The following is a 20,364-nucleotide window of genomic DNA, read 5'->3' on the forward strand; positions in this document are numbered from 1 at the left end:
CTCTGCCTCTCTCTCTCCCCCTCTGCTCTCTCCCTTTGTCTCTGCTGTGCTCCAGTTCTCTGAGGAGGGAGAGGCTGAGGCTGTTCAGGCTGAATTGAGGGCTCGTCTGATGGGCCGTGTTCTGAGACGTGACTGGGCCGTGCTGCTACCCACTTACTGTAGCCTCAGCCTGTCTGACTTAACACAGCCTAGCTGGATTACTCCCACACTGACACAGGGATAACAACAACAACAACAACAAGGCTAAGGGGAATCCTGCCTGTTGACTAAGTTCTTGTAAACTTCTTGGAGGAGAGCTCTTGAGGAGTGGAGGAAAAAATATACTTTTTCCCCTGTCCCTCTCTTTCACACACACACACTCTGTCTGGCATCCTTCTCCCTCTCTTTCACACACACACACTCTGTCTGGCATCCTTCTCCCTCTCTTTCACACACACACTCTGTCTGGCATCCTTCTCCCTCTCTTTCACACACACACTCTGTCTGGCATCCTTCTCCCTCTCTTTCACACACACACTCTGTCTGGCATCCTTCTCCCTCTCTTTCACACACACACTCTGTCTGGCATCATTCTCCCTCTCTTTCACACACACACTGTCTGGCATCCTTCTCCCTCTCTTTCACACACACACACTGTCTGGCATCCTTCTCACACACACACACACACACACTGTCTGGCATCCACACACACACTTTCCACACACACACACACCTCTCACACACACACACACTGTCTGGCATCTCCCCTCTTTCACACACACACACTGTCTGGCATCCTTCTCCCTCTCTTTCACACACACACTGTCTGGCATCCTTCTCCCTCTCTTTCACACACACACTGCCTGGCAACCTTCTCCCTCTCTTTCACACACACACTCTGTCTGGCATCATTCTCCCTCTCTATCACTCCCTCTCTTTCTATCACTCCCTCTCTTTCTATCACTCTCCACCCTTTCTATCACTCTCCACCCTTTCTATCACTCTCCACTCTTTCTATCACTCCCTCTCTTTCTATCACTCCCTCTCTTTCTATCACTCTCCACCCTTTCTATCACTCTCCACCCTTTCTATCACTCCCACTCTTTCTATCACTCCCTCTCTTTCTATCACTCCCTCTCTTTCTCTCCTTCTCTCAGCACCACTCTCTCCTCTCATCTCCTTCTCTCAGCACCACTCTCTCCTCACCTCCTCTGAGCACCACTCTCTCTTCTCCTCTCCTTCTCTCAGCTCCACTCTTTCCTCTCCTCCTCTCAGCTCCACTCTCTCCTCTCCTCCTCTCAGCTCCACTCTCTCCTCTCCTCCTCTCAGCTCCACTCTCTCCTCTCCTCCTCTCAGCTCCACTCTCTCCTCTCCTCCTCTCAGCTCCACTCTCTCCTCTCCTCCTCTCAGCTCCACTCTCTCCTCTCCTCCTCTCAGCTCCACTCTCTCCTCTCCTTCTCTCAGCTCCACTCTCTCCCTCTCCTTTCTCAGCTCCACTCTCTCAGCCCCATCTCTCCTCTCCTCCTCTCAGCTCCACTCTCTCCTCTCCTTCTCTCAGCTCCACTCTCTCCTCCTCTCAGCTCAGCTCCACTCTCTCCCTCCTCCTCTCAGTTCCACTCTCTCAGCTCCACTCTCTCATCTCCTCCTCTCAGCTCCACTCTCTCCTCTCAGCTCCACTCTCTCCTCTCCTTCTCTCAGCTCCACTCTCAGTCCACTCTCTCCTCTCCTCTCCTTGTCTCAGCTTCCTCTTCCTCTCCTTCTCTCAGCACCACTCTCTCTTCTCCTTCTCTCAGCTCCCTCTCACCTCTCCTTCTCTCAGCTTCACTCTCTCTCTCTCCTCTCCTCCTCTCAACTCCACTCTCTCCTCTCCTTCTCTCAGCTCCACTCTCTCTTCTCCTCTCCTTCTCTCAGCTCCACTCTTTCCTCTCCTCCTCTCAGCTCCACTCTCTCCTCTCCTCCTCTCAGCTCCACTCTCTCCTCTCCTCCTCTCAGCTCCACTCTCTCCTCTCCTCCTCTCAGCTCCACTCTCTCCTCTCCTCCTCTCAGCTCCACTCTCTCCTCTCCTCCTCTCAGCTCCACTCTCTCCTCTCCTTCTCTCAGCTCCACTCTCTCCTCTCCTTCCTTCTCTCTGTAATACTATTGTCCTCAGAGCCAGGAGCGGCTAGCTGGCTTCGCCCAGGATTAGTCTCAGTCATGGCTGTGTGTATGCTCACACCCCTGTCAGCACATCAGAGAAGAGAGAGAAGCAGAGCAGCAGGCCCAGGGCCCCCCAACACCGCATCATCCAATTACCCCAGGACAGGGCTCCCTGAGAGGGGGGCGTTGGGGGCAGCAGGGGTCCAGGCTGGGGCTCCGACACGCTGCACCAGGCCTATACACCCACGCTACAGTCACACACTTCAAAACACAGTCTCTAACGGTTGATCTGTTTATGGCAGCGACTTCTTTAGTTTCTTTGTACAATGGGAAATGATGTTTGGTTTGTATCATTTTAGAGACTATTTCAGTGTTGTGGACAAAAATGATATGGTAGCAGCTACAGTGAACAGTAGGTTGTCATGGTGTAGCGTGTTTTATACAGGACCATGGATCAGGAGAGACGTCCAGAAACACCAGAAAGACCTCTATTAATAAAACCCCTGAGGTGGTCTCGAGATGCTCTCTCTCTGACACACACACACACACTCACACACACACACTGCCTCTCCTCCACCTCTCCCTCCTGAAGAGAAAACGGCCGACTCAGCATGTTTGTGGAAAAACAATCTCCTCGTATCTCCTAGTAGCCCTCCACAGTCCCCGGTGGGAGACCACTGGGAAGGTTAATAGTATCAATGGCTGCCCGCCTACCTTCTTGATGCGCCCGCTCTTGGTGCCCACGAAGGCCAGAGAGTGGTTCTTGTAGACATAGGCGATGACCGAGGTCATCTTGTCGGTGGAGTCAGAGAAGAGAGGGATGCCCTGCACCATCTCTGACACCCCCAGAGGAGCGTTCATATCCAGGCCACAGAAGTTGTCGTCGATGGTTAAGAGCTGGAGGGAGAGAGGGAGGGGAGGGAAAGAGAGAGGGGGGGCAGAGACTCATTATTGGACTTTTTTTGTGATCAACTGTCTCTTAATTCTTGTTGAAGAAGAGTGTGTATTCTGAAGAAGACTATGGTATATGTTCAGTGAGAGAGACTTAAAGTTAGTGCATTTATCTTCAGATAGCTTGGTGAGACAACCACATATCTCAGTCATAGTGAGCACATTTTCCCTCAATAAAGTAGCTATCAAAGTCAGTGTATGTAGGAGGGGGGGGGGGATTTATAGAGACAAAAGTGTGGGTTTGGCTCCAGCCCTGCAATAACACACCTGATTCATCAACACTATCATCATCCTTCATCTGCACTAACATTGTCTTCCATGTGTTACAGCTGGGTTGGAGATAAAACCAGCAAGCACTGCATCTCCTCCAATACCAGAAACAACAGTTTCAACAGTTGTAAAGACCAGTAGAATACACAGAGGAATTCATCTCCGGGTCAGAAGACATGAATGTGAAGGGAGAGAGGTTCATAATGGCCTTTTACACTGTCTGGGTATAGTCTCAGAGACAGTGTTTTTTAGACTGTCTGAGTTTAGTCTCAGTGACAGTGTTTTTTAGACTGTCTGAGTTTAGTCTCAGTGACAGTGTTTTTTAGACTGTCTGAGTTTAGTCTCAGTGACAGTGTTATTTAGACTGTCTGAGTTTAGTCTCAGTGACAGTGTTTTTTAGACTGTCTGAGTTTAGTCTCAGTGACAGTGTTTTTTAGACTGTCTGAGTTTAGTCTCAGTGACAGTGTTATTTAGACTGTCTGGGTATAGTCTCAGTGACAGTGTTTTTTAGACTGTCTGAGTTTAGTCTCAGTGACAGTGTTTTTTAGACTGTCTGAGTTTAGTCTCAGTGACAGTGTTATTTAGACTGTCTGGGATTAGTCTCAGTGACACAGCGTTGTTTAGACTGTCTGAGACTGACCTTCTGGACATGCAGAGAGGGAGTGAGGGAGAAGTAGAGAGAGAGGGAGGGAGAGAGAGAAAGAGAGAGAGTGTGTGAGAGAGAGAGAGAGAGAGAGCGAGAGATGTAAAGAGATAGACAGGGAAAGGGAGAGGGACGAAGACTGCAGTCAAGTTACAGTAGTCCTATGTAATATTGCCAGCAGCTACCCTGACAGGCTGATCCCAGGCAGATCCCCCCCACAATACCACCAGTGTAAAGCCAAGAGATGCCAACAACAGAAACAAATATTCAAAGTGAATCGGAGAACAAAACTAAATGAGACTTCCTTATTTTCACACCGTCACGCCAAACCAGTGTTGCACCTCCAGGGAGGAGAAATAATCAGTGTTGCACCTCTAGGATGAGAAATAATCAGTGTTGCACCTCTAGGGAGGAGAAATAATCAGTGTTGCACCTCTAGGAGGAGAAATAATCAGTGTTGCACCTCTAGGGAGGAGAAATAATCAGTGTTGCACCTCTAGGGAGGAGAAATAATCAGTGTTGCACCTCTAGGGAGGAGAAATAATCAGTGTTGCACCTCTAGGGAGGAGAAATAATCAGTGTTGCACCTCTAGGGAGGATAAATAATCAGTGTTGCACCTCTAGGGAGGAGAAATAATCAGTGTTGCACCTCTAGGGAGGAGAAATAATCAGTGTTGCACCTCTAGGGAGGAGAAATAATCAGTGTTGCACCTCTAGGGAGGAGAAATAATCAGTGTTGCACCTCTAGGATGAGAAATAATCAGTGTTGCACCTCTAGGGAGGAGAAATAATCAGTGTTGCACCTCTAGGGAGGAGAAATAATCAGTGTTGCACCTCTAGGGAGGAGAAATAATCAGTGTTGCACCTCTAGGGAGGAGAAATAATCAGTGTTGCACCTCTAGGGAGGAGAAATAATCAGTGTTGCACCTCTAGGGAGGAGAAATAATCAGTGTTGCACCTCTAGGGAGGAGAAATAATCAGTGTTGCACCTCTAGGGAGGAGAAATAATCAGTGTTGCACCTCTAGGGAGGAGAAATAATCAGTGTTGCACCTCTAGGGAGGAGAAATAATCAGTGTTGCACCTCTAGGGAGGAGAAATAATCAGTGTTGCACCTCTAGGGAGGAGAAATAATCAGTGTTGCACCTCTAGGGAGGAGAAATAATCAGTGTTGCACCTCTAGGGAGGAGAAATAATCAGTGTTGCACCTCTAGGGAGGAGAAATAATCAGTGTTGCACCTCTAGGGAGGAGAAATAATCAGTGTTGCACCTCTAGGAGGGGGAATAATCAGTGTTGCACCTCTAGGGAGGAGAAATAATCAGTGTTGCACCTCTAGGGAGGAGAAATAATCAGTGTTGCACCTCTAGGGAGGAGAAATAATCAGTGTTGCACCTCTAGGGAGGAGAAATAATCAGTGTTGCACCTCTAGGGAGGAGAAATAATCAGTGTTGCACCTCTAGGGAGGAGAAATAATCAGTGTTGCACCTCTAGGGAGGATAAATAATCAGTGTTGCACCTCTAGGGAGGAGAAATAATCAGTGTTGCACCTCTAGGGAGGAGAAATAATCAGTGTTGCACCTCTAGGGAGGAGAAATAATCAGTGTTGCACCTCTAGGGAGGAGAAATAATCAGTGTTGCACCTCTAGGGAGGAGAAATAACCTCTAGGGAGGAGAAATAATCAGTGTTGCACCTCTAGGGAGGAGAAATAATCAGTGTTGCACCTCTAGGGAGGAGAAATAATCAGTGTTGCACCTCTAGGGAGGAGAAATAATCAGTGTTGCACCTCTAGGGAGGATAAATAATCAGTGTTGCACCTCTAGGGAGGAGAAATAATCAGTGTTGCACCTCTAGGGAGGAGAAATAATCAGTGTTGCACCTCTAGGGAGGAGAAATAATCAGTGTTGCACCTCTAGGGAGGAGAAATAATCAGTGTTGCACCTCTAGGGAGGAGAAATAATCAGTGTTGCACCTCTCAGTGGAGGGAGGATAATAATCAGTGTTGCACCTCTAGGGAGGAGAAATAATCAGTGTTGCACCTCTAGGGAGGAGAAATAATCAGTGTTGCACCTCTAGGGAGGATAAATAATCAGTGTTGCACCTCTAGGGAGGAGAAATAATCAGTGTTGCACCTCTAGGGAGGAGAAATAATCAGTGTTGCACCTCTAGGGAGGAGAAATAATCAGTGTTGCACCTCTAGGGAGGAGAAATAATCAGTGTTGCACCTCTAGGGAGGATAAATAATCAGTGTTGCACCTCTAGGGAGGAGAAATAATCAGTGTTGCACCTCTAGGGAGGAGAAATAATCAGTGTTGCACCTCTAGGGAGGATAAATAATCAGTGTTGCACCTCATATCAGTGTCAGGTAGCCCAGCCATATGTGGGAGGAGAAATAATCAGTGTTGCACCTCTAGGGAGGATAAATAATCAGTGTTGCACCTCTAGGGAGGAGAAATAATCAGTGTTGCACCTCTAGGGAGGAGGAATAATCAGTGTTGCACCTCTAGGGAGGAGAAATAATCGGAAAAACAAGAAACGCTCACCTCGTTTTTCATCTGTTATACCTCGCAATTGGACATGCTACAGTGCTTTTGTAATTGCCATGTGTCAGGTAGCCAAGCCATATGTGTCAGGTAGCCCAGCCATATGTGTCAGGTAGCCCAGCCATATGTGTCAGGTAGCCCAGCCATATGTGTCAGGTAGCCCAGCCATATGTGTAGCCCAGCCAGTGTCAGCCCAGCCATATGTGTCAGGTAGCCCAGCCATATGTGTCAGGTAGCCCAGCCATATGTGTCAGGTAGCCCAGCCATATGTGTCAGGTAGCCCAGCCATATGTGTCAGGTAGCCCAGCCATATGTGTCAGGTAGCCCAGCCATATGTGTCAGGTAGCCCAGCCATATGTGTCAGGTAGCCCAGCCATATGTGTCAGGTAGCCCAGCCATATGTGTCAGGTAGCCCAGCCATATGTGTCAGGCAGCCCAGCGGTTAGAGCAATGAGCCAGTAATTAAAAGGTCACTCGTTTGAATCCCTGCGCTGACAAAGGGAAGCATCTGTTGATGTGCCCTTGAGCAAGGCAGTTAAACCTAATTGCTCCAGGGTCGCCATTGATAATGACTGACCCTGGCCGTGACCCCATTCTCCAAAGGTGTCTCGGGGAGAGTCAGCTATGCCAAAAAACACATTTCCAGTTCACACACGTATATTAATTCCCACTTGTACATGTGTGAAACAGTAAATATATAAGCAACCACCAAATGACTATTATATGCAGATAGAATGGTGGGTTGGAATATGGACGACATACAGTCTGGGAAATGTCCACCTGTCATAAGAAAAGAGAATGTTGTATGGCTTCTGATAGCAGAATAATGACGCTAGACAATAGGCATTATTCCATCTGTATGGACAGATTTGAAACAGTGGGCTTTGGACTGGTGGACCGTCCCATTTGATTAATATGGAGGCAGTGCGCTGGGTTATTGTGAGAGTAAAAGCGCGACAGTTGATATTACAGTTGGAGATGTTGTTCTCCTTTCCCGTGATTAAAGGTCCTGAGGTCAGATGTGAAAGTGGGTTATAAATCAACACCTGTTATCATATATTATAAGACCAAATCATTTCTGGCATACCGTCATGCCGATTCAAACCTTCCATCTCAACCAGGGTTGTGTCTAGGTCCATCTAATACCCATCAGAAACACTGGTGTGTCTCTCTGCTTAATGAAAGATTCAACAAGATATAAACTACATTATAAACCAAAGTCGTGTTTATCGGCATTAAAGCTCTAACTGTCAGTAACAGTAAGCTTCTGCATGTAAACAAGCCATCATTTTTTTCAATGAGGCCATTATTGGAATAAAGTGGAGCAAAATATGGCAATGATACTCTTTTTCTTGGTTAAGATGGCATTGGTGGGGACAAAGTGGAGCAAAATATGGCAATGATACTCTTCTTGTTGGTCAAGGAGGCCATGGTGGGGACAAAGTGGAGCAAAATATGGCAATGATACTCTTTTTCTTGGTTAAGATGGCATTGGTGGGGACAAAGTGGAGCAAAATATGGCAATGATACTCTTCTTGTTGGTCAAGGAGGCCATGGTGGGGACAAAGTGGAGCAAAATATGGCAATGATACTCTTCTTGTTGGTCAAGGAGGCCATGGTGGGGACAAAGTGGAGGAAAATATGGCAATGATACCCTTCTTGTTGGTCAAGGAGGCCATGGTGGGGACAAAGTGGAGCAAAATATGGCAATGATACCCTTCTTGTTGGTCAAGGAGGCCATGGTGGGGACAAAGTGGAGCAAAATATGGCAATGATACCCTTCTTGTTGGTCAAGGAGGCCATTGTGGGGACAAAGTGGAGGAAAATATGGCAATGATACCCTTTTGGTTGGTGGTTCTTTCCCGGAAGCTTTTTAGTGAACTAAGTCCTCAGGGGAACGTTCAGTCAAGTGTCTGCTGACAGAGTTTCACAAACCCTTCATCTTTGTCACCACGGAGATAGAGAGCTTTCAATAGAACCACTGGAGCCGTCTCCATAACATGGTGGTTACGTTATGAGTAATCTGTCTGAGACTGTCACGCCCTGAACTTAGATATCTTTGTTTTTCTATATATTTTGGTTAGGTCAGGGTGTGACTAGGGTGGGTACTCTAGTTTTTGTATGTCTATGTTGGCCTGATATGGTTCCCAATCTGAGACAGCAGTTTATCATTGTCTCTGATTGGGGATCATATTTAGGTAGCCATTTTCCTCATTTGTGTTGTGGGATCGTGTCTATGTTTAGTTGCCTGTCAGCACTATTTGTATAGCGTCACGTTTCGTTCATTGATTTTGTATTTTTTTGTAGAGAATGTACGCATACCATGCTGCGCCTTGGTCTGATCCTTATGACGAACGTGACAGAGACTTCACTATGGTCGAGTCAAATTCATTTCATATCGGGAGAAGAAGGGAGAGAGAGAATAAACAAGTCAGAGAGAGAGAGAAAAACATATGTTTTTGGTTTCACATTGGTTGTTGGAACAAAGCCATATATTTCATGGTCGTAAAAAATAACGTTTTTTAAACGTCCTGAGAACAGAAGTTAGTAAAAGTTAGCCTATGGGAACATTTACTCTGGTTAGTGTGTTATTTAGAGGTTTTTTAATAGCTTCCTTAAAAGTTTCACTGAATGCTTCAATAGAACTTAACACTGCTAGCATATTTATGATTTCATTTTCTGAAGTACAGATAGGACACATGGCCAGTCATTTCCTGAGGAATAATCATGAGAACATGTATATTTTTATTGTGACACTGCATCAGTTCGATTCAAACCTATGACTTTCTATCCCTGTCTATCCCTGGAATTAGTCCACTGCACCACCAGGATGGAGCTAGCATGCCATGGTTTTTTGCGCATACAAAGCTGTTTATTTTAGTCCATTCAAAGGCAACAAGCACTCATTAAGATCAGATGGGGCCAATTAGTTGGCGCAGCCAACACACCTGAACCCACTTCACAAAATGGAGGATAGAGAGAGTTTTGTTGATGCTGAGAACAGAATGTAGATGTTTTTAAGTAACATTCTGAGAACATTCTCTGAATGTCACTGAAGTTTTAATGTGTTTTTTCATGTTCTGAAAATGGAATTTAGAGCCTATTGATGTTAATGAGTACAACATTCCCAGAATCGCTTAAGTCACTCCATTTTAAAAATGTTCCCAGAATGTAATACAAATATGACATTAAATGGAACCACGTGGGAACTTGTGTGGAATGTTCTGTGGAAGTACTAAGATTCTCACAGAAGAACATAGTTTTTTAACATTCTCGGAACAATTTGAGAACATGAGATTAAATAGAACCATGAAAAAACCTGTAGGAAACATTATGCTGAAGTACTGAAATTCCCACATTGTTTCTTAATATTCTCTGAACTTTTTGAGAACATTGCCAATGTCAAACCAGTTGTAGAACGTTCCTAGAACATTACCAACTTTGAAATTAAATGTAACCATGTTCAAACTTTTAGGAAACGTTCTGTTGAAATTATGAAATACCAAGAAAATATACTTTTTTTGTCAAGTTCCTGAACTGTGCTATGAATGTCCCAAAGCCAAGCAACTTTCCTGCACCATTCCCAGAAAGTTGTGGGAAGGTTGAATGCAAAATAACCACAGGACAATCACGCTCTCACCAAGCTCTAAGAAACATGGTTCTCAGAACGTTATGTGCTAGCTGGGTCCAGTCCAGCCAATGTCGCCTGACCTTTAAAAATCTGCTGTCTTAGATTGCTGGTTCCGTGGGCCGGGGAGCATGAAGTGTAGCTGAGGCACCCAGCCATCCTCTAGCAGGGGTCAAAAGTAGTGCACTATATAGGGAATAGGGTACCATATGGGAGGCAGGACAGAGCGGCCAACTCAAAACATCTTGTCACGTATGCTCCCACGCTTCCCCTCTCTGGCGCTTGAGGGTGCCAGGCTGCACTTCATCTATCCCTGTGTTACAATACATATCTTGGTTCATTCATCCCTGTTTCCTGGTCAGAGTTTGCACTTGGGTTCCCCTGTGCTTTTCCGCTTAACAGTACAAAAACTCAAAGTGTCCAAGTGGTGTGTTGAATGCCGTTTTCCACTCGTCCCCCTCTCTGATGAGGAAAAGGTGGTAGGCATTCTGGAGGTGGAGTTTAGTGAAAACCGTGGCACCATGGAGGGGGGGGAGCAGAACTGATGAGTGGCAAGGGATACACAGGGGAACCCAAGAGCAGACTCAGATCAGGAAACAGGGATGAATGAACCAAGATATTTATTGTAACACAGGGAGAGATTAAGTGCAGATCCAGGGATGCTTGGATGAGTTCTAGGAAGCCAGATGTGGAGGCTGAGGTTGGAGTGAGCTGGGTTGGGACTGTTGATTATGTGGAAACTGATCATCTCCTGGTGAATACCAGAGAGTGGCTCTGCCACATAAGGTTGGTCTCAAACAGAGGTCTGGGGGAAGATGGGCCGGCGATTTGACTCAACAATATTTCCCCCATAACGGCCGAGCCTCGTCTTACTGGACGCAGGGAACAAGTGGAGACCATCTGGCCAACCTGGACACAGTATAGACAGCTCCTAGTATATGCCTCTCCTCTGGAGATAGATGGGTCCGGCCAGGCTCCATGGGTTCCGGCTTAGAACATGCCTGGGGTAGGGATACAGTCGGAGGAGAAGGGCAAGGCACTGAAGCAGATGTTAAGGTACTTGCAACCCTACCTACCCTCTTCCACCAACACTCCCAGAGACGGTTGTCAATGCGGATAGTGAGAGAAATGAGTTCATCAAGATCATCAGGCTCCTCCCTGGACACCAACCCGTCCTTGAGGGTCTCAGTGAGTGAGTTGCTCCCTGAAGAGCCTCCTCATTCCAGCCTAACTCTGCGGCGAGGGTGCGGAACTCACATGCCATTTCAGCAACACTCTGGGAACCTTAACGGAGGGACAGGAGTAGTTTAGCGGCGTCCTTTCCACAGACCGGGTGGTCGAAGACCTTCCTGCTATAATCTGCTATAGGAGAAGCAATTGGGTGACAGAATGCAGCAGCCATCATACGAAGCATTGGGGAGTACTGGCATTCCGGTTGGTATGGTGACATCGGCTCTGGGTCACCGCTGATGGAGCTGGGGTGCCTAGCCAACATGTTGGGCTTCCACGCCCTAGCTGGCTCAAGAAGTTTCCTTGTTCCGGTTGGCTCGGATGGCGCACATCCCACGTCGGGACTCAGCCGGATCGTCAGTTCTTATTCGCCCAGCCGGTCCAGGTTTATTATTAATAATTGGTGACGTCGGGGTGGATTCCGCCGCCGATGGACCCGGGGATGCGTAAGCCAGCCGGTCGGGCATCCACACCCTGGCTGGCTCGAGAGGTTTCGTTGCCTCGGGTGGCTCAAGAGGTTTCGCTGCCTCGGGTGGCTCGAGAGGTTTCGTTGCCTCGGGTGGCTCGAGAGGTCTCGTTGCCTCGGGTGGCTCGAGAGGTTTCATTGCCTCGGGTGGCTCAAGAGGTTTCGTTGCCTCGGGTGGCTCGAGAGGTTTCGTTGCCTCGGGTGGCTCGAGAGGTTTCCATCCCACGTCATACTCCGTCTGGATAGTTGGGCTCCTCGACAGGCGTCAGGCGTCTTGCCTCAGCTGGATGTTAGGCTTCCATACCTCAGCCAGCTCGCCAGGCTCCCACGCTCCTGTCGGTTCGTCAGGCTTCCACGCCCCAACCGACTTATCCAGCACCCATGTCTCGGCCGGTTCGCCCAAGTGGTATGCCGGGTGGTGCCCCAAGAGGGGGGGGTACTGTCACATCTGCTCCCGCTCTCCCCCCCCCTGGCGCTCGAGAGCACCAGGTTGCCCTGCATTACATCTCCCTCGCTGCAGCGGGATCTACAAGCATCTTGCCTCAGACGGATTGTCAGTCTTCCATGCCTCAGGGGGCTCGCCAGGTTCTCACACTCCTGCCAGATAGTTGTGCTCCCACGCCCCAACCGGCTTGCCCAGCGCCCATGTCTCGGCCGGTTTGCCCAGGTGGACGGCGGGTGGCGCCCCTGGGGGGTAGTGTCATGTCTACTCCCACTCTTCCTCCCTCTGGAGCCAGGCTGCCCTGCTTCACTCACTCCTATCATCTATTATGCACACCTGCCTTCCCTCTTCACGTGCATCAGCGATATTGGACTCACCTGGACTCACTCATCATCTGTTTATTACCTCCCCTATATTTGTCCGTTTCCTTGCTCTGTTCCCGCTGCTGCAGTAATAGTTTTTTTTGTCTGTGTTACCTGTTTGCTGATGCTGTTACTGTCTTGTTCCATGTCCGTTCTATATTAAAGGTTTTACTCCCCGTACCTGCTTCGTCTCTCCAGTGTCATCCCATGTGACACATCTAGCCTTCTGCGGTGTTAGTCTTTCTGCAGGCCTGTCTGCTGTCCTCTCTACCGCCGGCCCATGCATCATCACAAGACAGAGAGCTTGGCCCGGCGTTGTCGTCATAGCGATAGCTCAGGGCACACACACTTGAGCGCATAAACATACCATCACCAGACAGCCTTATATCTGGAGCTTTAGTTGGTAGAGCGGTGGACCCCTCCATCTATAGCCCTCCTGCTGCTTACCCCTCTGATAGAAAGAGGAAGAAATGAGAGAAGAAGAGAAATCTTCTGCTGGCTACTGCCCCTCGACTTGATTTTCATCATTGTTACAGGCTGTTACAAAGGAGCCTCATCACCCAGAGGTCAGGGGTTAACCGCGCTATGAGGGAGGAAATGAGAAATGAGAAAGTCGGGAGGGAGGGAGATGTGAGGAGGGAGAGGGAATGGCTCGTCTGACCAACAACAAGAGGTGCGCAAACATTTCTTTTATTTTCAGCCGATTTCAGATTGATACCTCGGAGGGTATAACGAGGGTACTTTTGGTACTTTTGATAGAAGTGTGTGTGCATGTGTGTGTGGGTGTGAGTGTGTGTGTGTGTGTGCATGACACATACTCATGCATGTACAGAGAACAAGAGGTGTGTTCTCTTCTCCCGTTATTGACACCTGCCGTGATATTTCTGGAGAAGCGTCCTAACATGCCAATCACACCGAGCAGCGACTCAATTTAATGAAATATACTTGCTGTCTGTCATCCTTTCAGAAAGCAGACACGTTTTCATTACGCCCGCACAAAACATGACATTTGACACCCATCTCAGTCACCCAGACACAAATAATATCCAGTCCTCAAAACAGCCCCCATCTGCCTGTCTGTCTATCTCTCTCTCTCCTTTCTGTATCAAACCATTTTTACTCTCATTCTCTCCCCCCTACTCTCTTTACTTCTCCCCCCCACATCCTCCATATCTCTTTCTCTCTCTGCCTACAGTCCCCTCTCTCATCCTCCCAGCCTCCTCCCTCTCTCACTCCATGTCTAACGCTCCCTCCCTCTACAGGTACACGATTCCTTCTGCATTATGGTCAATTTCACACTGAGAGTCCCTGGGTGGAGTGAGGACACAGGGGAGGACACCGGCTCCCCTCCTAAAAGCCTCTGGAGGAGAGATGAGGCTCTGCTGCATCTGAACCACGGCCAAAAACAGAATACGGAATCAGGACCTCTCGCTGTCCCTCCATTTCTCTCTCCCTCTATCTCTATTTCTCTGTCTGCCAGCCAGCTACAGTACAAAGAGAGCTCTCTTCTGGACTGGGCATACGGCTCAGTAGACACAGACTAGAGAGAGAGAGAGAGAGAGAGAGAGAGAGAGAGAGAGAGAGAGAGAGAGAGAGAGAGAGAGAGAGAGAGAGAGAGAGAGAGACAGAGAGAGAGAGAGAGAGAGAGAGAGAGAGAGAGAGAGAGAGAGAGAGAGAGAGAGAGAGAGAGAGGTGGTGGCACAATGCGATTAAAGGGATTGAATGAGATCCACTGTTCAACGCTCTCTGATGTTGGGCCTAATCTGGGCCTGCAGTGTCACAAAGAGGAGTCCTATGGTCCGCTGGTTCAGGAAGTTAATGACACACATTATACTGGTAGATGTGTTTCCCCACAACACCACTCCACCACAGCAGAGCCATGAAGCATCACTTATTTTCCACTTCTCTGTACGTCTATAAAAACAACACAACAAATAATAATCGGTCAGTGCAAACAGCAAACCTGTATTTCCATGAACTTCACAACACATAATTATGTACAATGTTAACACTGTGTGAAATAGCTTGCCTGTCAAATTGAATGCTGGGCACAACAACCTTGCATAACTGCCTACGCATTCACATTCATTATGCAATCATAACAACGTGGGACAGCCACAACACATCGCACCGTGGACTTATTCTATTGTATTCATCTGTCCTTTAACTAGGTGAGTCCCATTGAGACAGGAACACCTATGTGAGAATGCTATTCATTGACTACAGCTCAGCGTTCAACACCACAGTGCCCTCAAAGCTCATCAATAAGCTAAGGACCCTGGGACTAAACACCTCCCTCTGCAACTGGATTCTGGACTTCCTGACGGGCCGCCCCCAGGTGGTGAGGGTAGGTAACAACACATCTGCCACGCTGATCCTCAACACAGGGGCCCCTCAGGGGTGCGTGCTCAGTCTTCTCTTGTACTCCCTGTTCACTCATGGCTGCACGGCCAAGCACGACCCCAACACCATCATTAAATTTGCTGATGACACAACAGAGGTAGGCCTGATCACCGACAACGACAAGACAGCCTATAGGGAGGTGGTCAGAGACCTGGCCGTGTGGTGCCAGGACAACAACCTCTCCCGCAACGTGATCTCTCTCCGCAAGAAGATGATTGTGGACTACAGGAAAAAGAGGACCGAGCACGCCCCCATTCTCATCGACTGGGCTGCAGTGGTGCAGGTTGATAGCTTCAAGTTCCTTGGTGTCCACACCACCAACAAACTAACATGGTCCAAACACACCAAGACAGTCGTGAAGAGGGCAGGACAAAACCTTTTCCCCCTCATGAGACTTTAATAACTCTACCTACATGTACATACTACCTCAACTAACTGGTGCCCCCGCACATTGACTCTGTACCGGTACCCCCCCTGAATATAGTCTCTCTATTGTTATTTCCCTGCTGCTCTTTAATTACTTGTTCTTTTTATCTCTTATTCATATCTGTTTTTTTGGAAATTGCTTTGTTTTTTAGGGGCTCGTAAGTACGGATTTCACTGTTGTATTCGGCGCATGTGACTAATAACATTTAATTTGAATCTCTATTTCAAGGGACTTGGCTGCCAAGTGAGTCCCATTGAGACAGGAATCTGTTTTTGAAGGGACTTGACTGCCGACGTGGACTTGACTTGAACTTGAGACAGTTATTTCCCTCCACAGTGTTGTCTGTACAGTTGCAGCCCCATGCAGAGAGCTCGGTGATGGGAGTGCAATGTGCAGTCTGTCTGAGCACTGATCCATGGCAACCCTTCGTCCCGTTCGCCGCGCATGACAGAGCGCAGGATTGCACGCTAACGCCGCCCACCGCCATTCCCTCTACGCTTCCGTCCCTCCACCACAAACACTGGCCAGCTGACTCTATCAAACACTGGCCAGCTGACTCTATCAAACACTGGCCAGCTGACTCTATCAAACACTGGCCAGCTGACTCTATCAAACACTGGCCAGCTGACTCTATCAAACACTGGCCAGCTGACTCTATCAAACACTGGCCAGCTGACTCTATCAAACACTGGCCAGCTGACTCTATCAAACACTGGCCAGCTGACTCTATCAAACACTGGCCAGCTGACTCTATCAAACACTGGCCAGCTGACTCTATCAAACACTGGCCAGCTGACTCTATCAAACACTGGCCAGCTGACTCTATCAAACACTGGCCAGCTGACTCTATCAAACACTGGCCAGCTGACTCTATCAAACACTGGCCAGCTGACTATATCAAACACTGGCCAGCTGACTCTATCAAACACTGGCCAGCTGACTATATCAAACACTGGCCAACTGACTATATCAAACACTGGCCAGCTTCTCTATCTTTCATTTTCTCCCTCTAGTATCATCCCTCTCCTTCCAGCATCATCCCTGTTCATTATCCTCTCCTCCATCTCCCTCCAGTATCATCCCTCTGCCTCCAGTATCATCCCTCTCCCTCCAATATCATCCCTGTTCATTATCCTCTCCTCCCTCTCCCTCTAGTATCATCCCTCTCCCTCCAGTATCATCCCTGTTCATTATCCTCTCCTCCATCTCCCTCCAGTATCATCCCTCTGCCTCCAGTATCATCCCTCTCCCTCCAATATCATCCCTGTTCATTATCCTCTCCTCCACCTCCAGTATCATCCCTCTGCCTCCAGTATCATCCCTCTCCCTCCAATATCATCCCTGTTCATTATCCTCTCCTCCACCTCCCTCCAGTATCATCCCTCTGCCTCCAGTATCATCCCTCTCCCTCCAATATCATCCCTGTTCATCATCCTCTCCTCCATCTCCCTCCAGTATCATTCTTCTGCCTCCAGTATCATCCCTCTCCCTACAGTATCATTCATCCTTGTCCATCAACATCTCATCCAAATCCCTCTGCCCAAGTATCATCACTCTCCCTCCAATATCATCCCTGTTCATCATCCTCTCCTCCATCTCCCTCCAGTATCATCCCTTTCTCTCCAATATCATCCCTGTTCATCATCCTATCCCTCCAGTATCATCCTATCTGTCCAGTATCATCCTTCTCCCTCCAGTATCAAATTCATCCTCCTCTCCTCCCTCTCCCTCCAGTATCATCCCTGTTCATCATCCCTCTCCCTCCAGCTTATCCCTATTCATCATCCTCACTCCCCACCCTCCAGTATCATCCCTGTTCATCATCCTCTCCCTCCAGTATCATCCCTGTTCATCAGCTCCCTCCAGTATCATCCCTATTCACCATCCTCTCCTCCCTCACCCTCCAGTATCATCCCTATTCATCATCCCTCCTCCCTCTCCCTAAATTATCATCCCTATTCACCATCCTCTCCTCCCTCACCCTCCAGTATCATCCCTGTTCCAGCTCTCCCTCCAGTATCATCCCTGTTCATCATCCACTCCCTCCAGTATCATCCCTATTCATCATCCACTCCTCCCTCTCCCTCCATTATCATCCCTATTCACCATCCTCTCCTCCCTCACCCTCCAGTATCATCCCTGTTCATCATCCTCACCCTCCAGTATCATCCCTGTTCATCATCCCACTCCCTCCAGTATTATCCCTATTCATCATCCTCTCCTCCCCACCCTCCAGTATCATCCCTGTTCATCATCCTCTCCCTCCAGTATCATCCCTGTTCATCATCCTCTCCCTCCAGTATCATCCCTATTCATCATCCTCTCCTCCCTCTCCCTCCATTATCATCCCTATTCACCATCCTCTCCTCCCTCACCCTCCAGTATTATCCCTGTTCATCATCCTCTCCCTCCAGTATCATCCCTGTTCATCATCCTCTCCCTCCAGTATCATCCCTATTCATCATCCTCTCCTCCCTCTCCCTCCATTATCATCCCTATTCACCATCCTCTCCTCCCTCACCCTCCAGTATCATCCCTGTTCATCATCCTCTCCCTCCAGTATCATCCCTGTTCATCATCCTCCCTCCAGTATCATCCCTATTCATCATCCTCTCCTCCCTCTCCCTCCATTATCATCCCTATTCACCATCCTCTCTTCACCCTCCAGTATCATCCCTGTTCATCATCCTCTCCCTCCAGTATCATCCCTGTTCATTATCCTCTCCTCCACCTCCCTCCAGTATCATCCCTCTGCCTCCAGTATCATCCCTCTCCCTCCAATATCATCCCTGTTCATCATCCTCTCCTCCATCTCCCTCCAGTATCATTCTTCTGCCTCCAGTATCATCCCTCTCCCTACAGTATCATTCATCCTTGTCCATCAACATCTCATCCATCTCCCTCCCGTATCATCCCTCTGCCTCAAGTATCATCACTCTCCCTCCAATATCATCCCTGTTCATCATCCTCTCCTCCATCTCCCTCCAGTATCATCCCTTTCTCTCCAATATCATCCCTGTTCATCATCCTATCCCTCCAGTATCATCCTATCTGTCCAGTATCATCCTTCTCCCTCCAGTATCATACCTATTCATCCTCCTCTCCTCCCTCTCCCTCCAGTATCATCCCTGTTCATCATCCCTCTCCCTCCAGTATTATCCCTATTCATCATCCTCTCCTCCCTCACCCTCCAGTATCATCCCTGTTCATCATCCTCTCCCTCCAGTATCATCCCTGTTCATCATCCTCTCCCTCCAGTATCATCCCTATTCACCATCCTCTCCTCCCTCACCCTCCAGTATCATCCCTATTCATCATCCTCTCCTCCCTCTCCCTAAATTATCATCCCTATTCACCATCCTCTCCTCCCTCACCCTCCAGTATCATCCCTGTTCATCATGCTCTCCCTCCAGTATCATCCCTGTTCATCATCCTCTCCCTCCAGTATCATCCCTATTCATCATCCTCTCCTCCCTCTCCCTCCATTATCATCCCTATTCACCATCCTCTCCTCCCTCACCCTCCAGTATCATCCCTGTTCATCATCCTCACCCTCCAGTATCATCCCTGTTCATCATCCCTCTCCCTCCAGTATTATCCCTATTCATCATCCTCTCCTCCCTCACCCTCCAGTATCATCCCTGTTCATCATCCTCTCCCTCCAGTATCATCCCTGTTCATCATCCTCTCCCTCCAGTATCATCCCTATTCATCATCCTCTCCTCCCTCTCCCTCCATTATCATCCCTATTCACCATCCTCTCCTCCCTCACCCTCCAGTATTATCCCTGTTCATCATCCTCTCCCTCCAGTATCATCCCTGTTCATCATCCTCTCCCTCCAGTATCATCCCTATTCATCATCCTCTCCTCCCTCTCCCTCCATTATCATCCCTATTCACCATCCTCTCCTCCCTCACCCTCCAGTATCATCCCTGTTCATCATCCTCTCCCTCCAGTATCATCCCTGTTCATCATCCTCTCCCTCCAGTATCATCCCTATTCATCATCCTCTCCTCCCTCTCCCTCCATTATCATCCCTATTCACCATCCTCTCCTCCTTCACCCTCCAGTATCATCCCTGTTCATCATCCTCTCCCTCCAGTATCATCCCTGTTCATCATCCTCTCCCTCCAGTATCATCCCTGTTCATCATCCTCTCCCTCCATGTTTCATCCCTATTCATCATCTTCTCAGAGCGTGTGTTTGGAAGGAGTCCAGTCAGAACAGGGGTCCTTCAAAGCTTCAAAGGTCCCTGCCGCTGCTACTGTCAGAGGATTGTACACACACTGCTGACTGGGCAGATATACTTTAGAGGACAGAAGGGATGAAACCATACAGAGTCAATGGACAGATCCTCAGGTCTGAGCTGTTTATGCTTAGTGTAGTGAGGAGAGGAGGGCAGGAGCTTGACCTACTATGGTTGGTGATGGGGTTGTACACACACACACACACACACACACACACACACACACACACACACACACACACACACACACACACACACACACACACACACACACACACACACACACACACACACACACACACACACACACACACACACACACACACACACACACACACACACTGATGTCTAGAGCGATTAGTAGTATACATCCAGCCTGCAGCTGGAGCCTGTTGATATAGCAGGATGTTCAGGTCTATACATGGTGTCTGGTTCCAGGGGCTTACAGAGCTTATAAGGAGAAAAACATCCCACTCTTATCAATAAACACACCATTCATTCTAGTCTCTCCTGGGGACCTAAAGGAGCTATGCTCATATCTGTGACTCTAATCACTTAGCGAGGGTGCTTGGGTAAAAAGCATGAAAAACAGGGGTTCTGAATGAGGTTTCCATCTGCAGTTTGGATGCACATTATGCAT

The 20,364-nt window shown here is 48.3% G+C and overlaps 1 protein-coding gene across 1 annotated transcript in view; it reads right to left on the minus strand.

Annotated features, from left to right (window-relative positions):
* Positions 1-1,911: 1,911 nt before the first annotated feature.
* LOC127929264 (plexin-A4-like) overlaps positions 1,912-20,364 on the minus strand; it is an 89,500-nt gene continuing 71,047 nt past the window's right edge. The window contains exon 3 of the mRNA XM_052517224.1: positions 1,912-3,012. Within this exon, the coding sequence (XP_052373184.1) occupies positions 2,722-3,012 (291 nt within the window). The 3' untranslated portion in view covers positions 1,912-2,721. The remainder of the gene's footprint in view (positions 3,013-20,364) is intronic.

The sequence above is a fragment of the Oncorhynchus keta genome, unplaced genomic scaffold (genome assembly GCF_023373465.1).
Source record: "Oncorhynchus keta strain PuntledgeMale-10-30-2019 unplaced genomic scaffold, Oket_V2 Un_scaffold_630_pilon_pilon, whole genome shotgun sequence".
NCBI lineage: Eukaryota > Metazoa > Chordata > Actinopteri > Salmoniformes > Salmonidae > Oncorhynchus > Oncorhynchus keta.